The sequence below is a fragment of the Lycorma delicatula genome, chromosome 1 (assembly GCF_047948215.1).
Source record: "Lycorma delicatula isolate Av1 chromosome 1, ASM4794821v1, whole genome shotgun sequence".
In the NCBI taxonomy this organism is placed as follows: Eukaryota; Metazoa; Arthropoda; class Insecta; order Hemiptera; family Fulgoridae; genus Lycorma; species Lycorma delicatula.
Genome location: NC_134455.1, coordinates 92,081,168 through 92,091,138, shown reverse-complemented (window position 1 = coordinate 92,091,138; position 9,971 = coordinate 92,081,168). Strand labels below are relative to the sequence as shown.

At 35.2% G+C, this 9,971-nt stretch overlaps 1 protein-coding gene across 1 annotated transcript in view; it reads right to left on the bottom strand.

The window, feature by feature from the left end:
• Positions 1 to 3,230: 3,230 nt before the first annotated feature.
• Positions 3,231 to 9,971, bottom strand: part of LOC142320122 (glutamate dehydrogenase, mitochondrial-like) — a 281,974-nt gene continuing 275,233 nt past the window's right edge. The window contains exon 9 of the mRNA XM_075357803.1: positions 3,231 to 4,988. Coding sequence (XP_075213918.1) covers positions 4,872 to 4,988 — 117 coding nt within the window. The 3' untranslated portion in view covers positions 3,231 to 4,871. The remainder of the gene's footprint in view (positions 4,989 to 9,971) is intronic.

The following is a 9,971-nucleotide window of genomic DNA, read 5'->3' as shown; positions in this document are numbered from 1 at the left end:
TACTGCAGGAAGGCAAATAATACAAACTGGAAGTATATATATCATCATGGAAATGTTTGGTTTTACGGTTGTGCAGATAGACAACAGTGAATTTACACAACATTGAACAATAGATTTTAAAAAATATATAATTTAACTTCACCTAAAAAAAAAGAAAAAGAGGGTCACAGTTGGGTCTAACAAAATAAAACTGCGCAATGAAAAGGGCTTCTTGAATAAATCCACTCCATTTATCTTCACTTTCCATGAACAATTACTAATATAGCAGAGGAGCTCCTCAATCCTGTTGAGATGTAATCATTTTATTCAACTCCAGTAAGATGCGAGTGCATTTTAAGCCTATTCAGAATAACCAGATTTTTGTTAAAAATTAATTTGATGAATTAGTTTCTTGAAAACGTTTACATACGGCGGATACTGGAAAAATAATGTTTTAAGTAGTTGCAAGTTCTTATACTTTCCGTTGCCACAACTTTGAACCAATGATATCAAACTATATCATTTAAATATTTAATGATGTTCACCCAGAGGAAACTAAACCACTCAGATCCTGCATTTAACCAAAACTACGTACATCACAAGTTTAGAAATCAAGGACTTCTGAACTAAGCACTGTACTTTGTACAACTTAGAATTGTAGGTTTAGAAGATATCAGGATGTTCTCAGGTTATACTTGCAACAAATATACTTTACAATGAAGCTAGGTAAACCACTGTTTCCAAGCCAGCATGATAGGTCTGTCTAGTACTGTATTATGTTGCTTGTGTTCAGTTTTATAACTAAGTACAATTTTACAACTTCTTGTTTTTACCAGTCTAAAGTGGATAAATAAATTTGAACAACGTGCTTGATAAAATTTTGTGATCCTTGATAAATTGGCTACAGAATCCTTTGGGTGTTTCTGGTTTTTAAGAACAGTTCTTAGAATAAATATAGATTTTCTGAATGTTTCAAGATCAATAACATTATTTTGGATAATAATTGATCAAACATTCACAGAATTTTGAAAAACCTGGGAACTCAATTGTGTGGACAATGACCAAAAAATCTACAGATTGTGTCATGGTTGGAATCATTTATGGAACGTAACAATAAATATTAACAAAAACTCAAAATTCATTGTATTGGTGTAGTTTTCTCCTTGGCTCTTGTCATCCAATCAAAAGGAGTAGTGTACCGATGCATTGCTGTTAGTTTAATGTGGCTAATGAGGGTACAGATTCAATCTCTATGACCATCATGGGAATGAACGCTGAATTTGTGACTAAGATTCAGAAACAACAGTCATACAGTGATCACTGTCATCAAATCCAAAGAAGATGCAATAGATAGCGTGATCATTATGTTTTTTAACATCAAGAGCATTGGTGATCACAGATTTATTACTTCTGGTGTAACAACAAATACTGACATTTCCTATAACATTTTCAGATTCTTGAATGATGTGCAACAAAAATACCAGACCTGTGGAAAACTAAAATTTGATGTTGCACCATAATATGCCAGGCACACTTCTCTGAATATGGTGCAGTTCTTGAAAAGATTGCAAAGGGTAATCATCCTATTACCTCCATGATCTCCCAACCTAGCTCACTGTGATTTTGTCTTATTTTCCAAAATGAAATTGAAACTAAAAGACCATCTCTTTGACATCATAAAAGATATTGTTTCTTTCATTTCCTGTTTAGCCTTGGGACTACCATATGGTATTAACTTTGAGGATGAATGAGGATGATATATATGAATGTAAATGAAGTGTAGTCTTGTACAGTCACAGGTCGACCATTCTTGAGATGTGTGGTTAATTGAAACCCAACCACCAAAGAACATCCCAACCCCATAGAGGAAGACTTGTGACGCTTTCGGTCACCATAACACCCCCCCATCCTAGCCCTGATGAGCTTTAACAGGAAAAACCACCAAAGAACAGTATCCACAATCTAGAATTCAAATTCGGATAAAAGTAACTGCCTTTACTAGGATTTGAACCTTAGAACTTTTGACTTTGAAAACCGCTGACTTACAATGACAAGTAAAATGACTTCATAAAAGATATCTGAACACAAATTAAGGCATAGACTTCAGCAAAAGGATTTCACAGGTGTTTTGAAGCATTGGGATCACTGTATATGTTCTAAGGAAAACAATTTGTAAGATCTGGCAGTCACTTCTAAAATAAAGTAAGCTTATGTATTCTTTTAGACATATTTCAGGAATGTCATAACATCTCATTTTAATTTAATTATATTAAATTTCACTAATTTATTAGGTTTCACTACCTTCATCAACTTCTATGACATAGAGAAAATGTTCAAATATAGATAATAATTTGTACAATGTTTTGCAATTATTGGAACAGATTTGACAGTAATTATCATTAAAAAAATAACTACATTGATTTATTTGTCAAAAAAAAAAAAAAGATAAAAATGAAACAAACTAAATCAGTGGATGAATAAAAAACTTAATGGTAACATATAAGACGTCCATTGGAATGACTGGACTTTAGTTTATAGATTTTATCCACTCAATTAACTAACATCTATATATGATCATAAGATTTCTAAGTCTAAGTTAGAATCACTTTGTTAAAATTTGCATTATTTGTGAGATATGTCAGTGCAAAATTCATTCAGTTGAGAATAGCTTTGGTAGAAATTTTGTACTCACCCTACTCACTCCTAAATATATCAGTTAAAACTGTGTACCATGAAGTTATTAGTACAATGTCATCAGGAGATTTTTACAGTCAAATGATAAAATTTTTTGATAAAATTTAGAATTTTTTACATAGCACCAAGATTTTAGTTTGTTAATGCACCAAAATATGATTTTAGTTTCCACAACATTCATTCAGTTTTGATTTACCATTTTTATCTGTCTGACCCTCATTCACAAAATGCTTGCTTGATCTTGAATAATATTTTTTTTTTTAGTCTTTGGCAAAAGTTTTTGCACCAGTCTTATTCAACATTTTCTATCATACACCAAAAATTAACATAACAGAAGCATTAATCACAATTATACATGAAAATTGTATAGTGAAGATTTATAAAAGAAAAAAAAAATTAATGATTAGCAACAGCAATCATGGGCACCCTCAAGGGGTATTCAAGCTAAGAACAAATTGTGATGGGAACTTAGAGTTGCTGATGAAAATCTGTAAAATAATTCCCTACATATATCTAAAGTTAAAAAAGAATCTGTTAAAATAAAAATAAAACAAGAATAAATAAAAAATAAATTTATTTATACTGAATTACGATTTATCTGGAGTTATTAAAATAAAAGCAATTATTACATGTTGTCAGGGCATTATATTCACCATAACAACACAAGTGAATAGAAAGAAATGATAGTAATAAAGAAGATAAAATATTTAATGGTAACATTTAAAATGGATAAAATGCAAATTTAATTAACACGTTTACAGAAGTAATTCATTAAAATTAATAAACGTTATAGTACCAAAAGAGCACCAACACTTATATAAGACTTCATGATAATACATATTATGTTATGTAACAATAATTTTGCACTAGAACAAAAAAAAAACTACATACTTTTTACTGATAGCTTATTAAGAGTAACCTTTGAGCACCATCCTCAAGAATATAAAATAAGCATGCATGGTGAATTTAGCACACCACTACAAAAATAACAATTATTTCTTTCAACAGATTCAAATTACTTTATTCTATCCTAGAATAATATATGTGTAACATTTTAATAAAGATTATTTTACTTATATTTACTTACACATTCTTTATCTGAATTAAATGAAAAACTTTGCCCTGTATCCTCATTTTGTAAGATTTCTGACGCAAAAAAAAACTAAAATTTATTTTCAAAAAGGGGTTCCAAAGTAATAAGTAATATTAAAATTAATTTACTTAAACTGAAATTAAAAAAATATCGTGCATAAGTTCTACTGTTAAAATTCATTTTTTACCAATAAATATTTTTATTTAACGGTGTATTATTATACATTCATTTTCCGCTCATATAGAATAGATACACTTGAAATAATATAAGATACGATGTTTATAAAGTTTGAAAAAACGTTTACTGATATTTTTAATTATTAATGTCACATTTAGAGTAATTATTAAACCACAAAACAATAAAATTAATCATAAAATAAATAAATGCAGCGCTGCTGAAGTCAAAACTTATAAGAATAATGAAGTATATAAAATTATATACATAATGGAACACATGTTTGTGTTTTGTGTTAAACAGATATAATTGAAATTGAATTAACCTTTATGCAAAAAAATCACTTACAAATTATTAAAAGATTTGGAGTTTAGTACGTTAAACAAAACTCTAACAGAAGACACTGATTGACAAGGGTTTGTTTTTTCATGAATTCATAAAAAAAAAATCTCTAACTGGTTTATACAGAATACCAATGAGCTTACTCAAAGGTTAAAAATAAGAATATATAAAAGAAATAAGGTATTATTTAAATGATACACAATGATAAATATTTAATTATGATATGAAAAATATACACATACTTGTAACAAGTTTGTCTCAATATTTTAAAAATATTGTTAATTGATAAATACTGAAAAAGAACTAAAAAGCACATTCATTACTTACAAGTAATAATAATCAATTACAATTAAAGTAAGAATTATTTCACTTAAAAAAAATGGTTCAATGCTTTTTCATTTATTAAATATTTATTTAAAAGAACTTAAATAAAATTAAAATAATAAAATGTCTTAACACTTTCTTAAATAAGTATAATTAAGCTCGAAAATTAACAGTGAAATACTGACAAATTAGTATGTTTTTCTCTTTTAATAATTGGTATAATTACCATGCATTATAATTAAAACTATTTTGTTTTAATCACACTTTAGAATGCTAATCCAGCTTCCTTATAAGTTGTATAAATCTTTTCAATTGAATTAACATATGCAGCAGTACGCAAATCTAGACCAAGGTTATACTTCATGGCTGTTTTCATAATAGCCTGTAACATAAATAAAAAAACTTGCATAAAATTATTAAAAAATATCTATAAAACAAATTAAAATCAAAAGTATTTATATATAAAACTTATTCCATGATCAATTTCTGACAGGATACTGAAATTTAACAGGTTGTCGTGAACAACTGGCATATAAGCAGTAACCCACCAGCAGTTATTCTTGATACATACCATTCTGTTCAGTGTTGGTAAAGCAGAGTGATCAATTAGACATGGAATCTGGTTAATTATACCTGTCAATTGTGACACATGGTATATAACCTTGTTTTTGTAAATGGGGGTTATACAGTGCTATCAAGTTCAATCAATGATGGTTGAATTTAATATCATGTTATGGAAATAATGAATGACAATATTCTGGAGCAAGGAATTAGGAGAGGTGTGCATAAATGACAAGAGGAAAAGGACAACATTGAATTGTGCTGATTAATTTATTAAAAAAAAAAAAAAAAAAAAATATGAATAAACCATGGGGTGTAATACATACTGTTTCATGACAGATATATAAGAATGGATTTCCGTAAGTCTGTGCAAGGAGGGTAGAAAAAAAATTCCCAAATCTATATTACAGTCAAAGAGGAGTTACAGCCTTTACATTCCTTCTGCTCTAAAAGAAAAACATGAATAAAGATTTGAACATAGTTTCTACTTGGCAAAACATATAGGGCAAGTTCATGAAGGTACAAGAGCAAAGAACTGTCCGAACGATGGATTCACACTCTCATTCACCTGACAAGTACAAAAATATTCAAGCAGTTACAATGTTTTGAGACTGTAATGCATTTTTGTTGATAGAATTCATAGAACCTCTGAGATTGTAATAATGTCGGATGTTTAATATGAAATGCTGAAGAAGTTTTAGAGGTTAAACAGGGTGGAATCCTTACAGTGCTGTAATGTATAACATGTGGTTCCACTAGAGAGACCACAGAAAATCTTTCCTTGAGTATATAGTGACTACCAACATGCATGGTAGATTCTATGGTTTAAAACCAATGAACAACTCATTAATGATAACATATTCACTTTGTCTAGTGAAAAGGCCTCGGTTAGCTTCGTCTGACGAGGATAATTTTGCTACGGCCGACGAGGATGGTGTTCGGTGTAAAAATGTTCGCTTTGTTGTTGTTAGGAATAATCAAGAAGGTCCTTTCACAAGGTCTCACCTTTCCTGATTAATAAATGCATCACAGGGTGTATTGGTTCTCCGAGGAATATAAAAAAATTACGGACAATTCTGGTGGAGACATATAACGATGAGCAGAGTCGCTTTTTGTTACGTCTGACCAATATGGGCGGCATGGGCGTAAGTATGGCATGCCACAAGACCCTAAATACCAGCCGAGGGGTAATTTTTTGTCGTAACCTTCTGGAAATGAATTTACGGGAAATTGCTGATGAACTTCGTACTCAAGGTGTTGTAGAGGTGAAACGTATGATGAAACGGCAGAACGGGACAGAAGAACCAACACCGTCCCTTGTACTGACGTTCAGTCTTCCTGTTCCTCCAGAGAGGATTAAAGTGGTTTACCTCTCTGTTCGGGTACTCCCATTCATACCCAACCCACAGCGGTGTTTCAGGTGCCAAAGGTACGGTCACACTACGACATCAGAGATCTGTGCTCGATGTGCTACCAAAGGTCACAATGGCACTAACTGCGAGGAAAGTGAGAAATGTGCGAACTGCAGTGGTTCACATACGGCCCGCTCCCGAGATTGCCCAACCTTTAAGGAAGAAAAAGCGATTCTCAAGATCTGTACTGAGCAGAAACTATCTTTCCCGGCTGCACGCAGGGAGTATAGGAAGATAGTTACCTCACGGAACCTTGTAAAACCAGATGTGTCCTTCACCACCGCTGCGTCAAAACAGACTATTTCTACTGTTCATGCTCCACAGTGTGGGTGCTGCACTGAACTTAGCAAACTCGTTCAGATGCTTTCTGATCAGGTTACTTTGCTTACAGCCACTATTTCCGGGCTGACAAAGGTGAGTGAAAAGTCCTGCGTCGCAATAACTGAATCCAACAGTGTGGTCCATACAAAAGTTCCTACTCCCAAAGTGCTGCTGGTACAGGCAGAGACTACCACAGCTGGCAGTAAGTCAACAACTAGGTCCCCACGAAAGTAACCCACATGACCACCCCCTCTGGGATGTCAGTAGCGACATCCCGTTCTCATAAATCTCCTCCGCCGTCACCCCATATACAGGAGGCAGGAGGATATGGTTGAAGAACCTCCTGACCCAAAGGCGTCGGAGTTATCTAAGTTGAAGAACACAAAAAAGAAAAAAAAAACCCCGTACAACTGAATTCTATATGGTTTCCTAAGTATATTTATTATTATATTTTTTATTTTTTTAATTATTTTTTTTTTTATGAACATTATTCAGTGGAATGTTAGGGCTGTACGGTCCCGCATTGAAGATATTGGAGTACTGGCGCAGGTGCATGATCCGATTGTCATGTGTTTCCAGGAAACTCATCTTCTGCGACATGACCCAATCGCACTCAGGGGATACTTTTGTGAGAGATTCGACTGTGTAGTAGACGGTAGAGAGAGTGGTGGAGTGGCTATTTTCATGAGGGCTGAGGTATCGGCTACAAGGATTCGACTGACCACTCTCGTTCCTGCTGTTGCAGTGAAGATCTCTGTCCCCTTCAAGTTGCATATCTGCAATCTGTATCTTTTGCCGAACACTGAGTTCAGTCCTCTAGATATCTCAAACCTCCTCACACAAATACCATCTCCATTGTTAATAGTAGGAGACTTCAATGCCCACCATGTTTCTAGGGGTTCGACTTTCTGCTCCACTCGGGGAAATATAGTACACAATGTGAGACAGGACTTGGACCTTTGTTTGCTGAATGATGGATCTCATACATTCATGTGTTTATCATCTGGTACTCTGTCTTAACATCGATCTCTCCATATGCTCGCCGGCTTTACTCCCTCATTTTGATTGGTCTGCTTGTGATGATTTTCATGGCAGCGCCCACAAACCAATTGTTATTGGTTTCGGTGTGAACCACAAGATTCGGAGAAGGCCACGGGGGTGGATTGTTGAAAAGGCGAATTGGGATGGATATCGTAAGGCCTTCCAATGGCAGTATGACGTTGGTGCGAACGTCCTTAAGCAACTTTCCTCTCTTACGTCCTTAATACTTGCAACTACCAGGAGATATGTCCCACAAACATCGGGTAATCCTAAACGTCCTTTTGTTCCATGGTGGAATGATGATTGCAAATGTGCTATTTGGAATCGATGGCGGGCACTTCGCAGATCCAATAATAGACCTAAATCTAGATTTGTACCGCAGGGCTAGGGTGTGCCGTCGAGTCTTCTTGACCGCTAAGAGGAATTCATGGACGAAATATGTGAACACCATCTCATGTACTACTCCCACGTCTACTGTGTGGGAAAAAATCCATGCAATTTTCAGGTCGCCAGGGCAATCTATTCTCGGTCTCGTTGATGAGGGAGAACTCCTTACATCATCTTCGGCTGTAGCAAATGCTTTAGCAAAATCTTTCTGCTCAGTGTCTCTCACTTCATCATATAGTACCGACTTTCAGAGGTACAAAGCACAGATGGAAATATTGGCGTTAAATATTGGTGTTTCGGTTGGTGAATTGAACACTCCATTCTTACTTCAAGAATTGTTGCACGCACTTAGGAACTCACATGACACTTCCCCTGGACCAGACAACGTTCGCCTTTGTATGCTTTCGCACCTTCCTAAATCAGCACTACAACATCTTTTGAGTATTTACAATGGTTTATTCTCTGGACAAGTCTTTCCACCCGGCTGGTCAGAAGCATTTATTATATCAGTACTGAAGCCTGGTAAAGAGAAAACCGATCTCTCAAGCTACCGCCCTATTTCTTTAACAAGCGTATTGTGTAAAATATTGGAGAGAATGGTGAACCGCAGACTTGCATGGTACTTGGAGAAACATGGCTTTCTTTCTTCGGAACAGTGTGGTTTCCGACAGGGGAGATCTTCCATTGACCATTTGGTGTCAATGGAGACAGCCATACAAAACGCCTTTCTGAACCGCCAACACCTCGTTGCTATCTTCTTCGATATAGAAAAGGCGTACGACACGGCCTGGCAACGTGGCATTCTTAGCACCCTTAGGAGGTGGGGGATCACTGGCAATATGGTTGCTTTTATCTGGGGATTCTTGAATCACCGGACGTTTCGTGTTCGTGAGGTGATTCACTTTCAGACAGTGTCGTCTCGGAAAATGGGGTATCTCAAGGTAGTGTATTAAGTGCCCCCTTTTTTTCTGTGGCCATAAACAGCATTACCAATTGTGTACAGGCTCCTGTCACTTGTTTTCGTTGATGATTTTGTTATTTACGTTGCAAGCCGCTCTACACCCACTGCGGAGCGACTGCTACAGAACACTATATTTCGCCTTGAGGCTTGGTCAGGAACTACAGGTTTCACATTTTCACCCGATAAGATGAAATGTGTAGTCTTTTCTACGCTACGGAACCCTTCTAATCCGCGGGTTTTTCTGAACAGAGAGCTTATTGCTGTCTCTACTTACGTCAGATTTCTGGGTTTACTTGTTGATAGCTGTCTTACCTGGATCAAACATATAAAGGAATTGAGGATAAAATGTTCCAAACTTTTAGTTATGATGCGGGTCCTTAGTAACACCAACTGGGGGGCAATCGGTCATGTATGTTACGTTTTTACTACTCCCTTGTTCATTCCCGTTTGGATTATGGTTGTTCCGCCTATTCTTCAGCTCGTCAAACCGTACTTAAAATGCTGGACGGTGTGCATCATGCTTTTCTTTGGCTTGCCACAGGTGCGTGCTCGAATCCCCCGTGGAGAATAAACCATGTAAATTTTACGTTCGATCTTACAACGTACGATAAACGTTCAACGCCACCTATTGTTTTCCGGCAGATGTTTCAGTTTCTCCTCTCCCAGTCGAACCCAGGCGTGG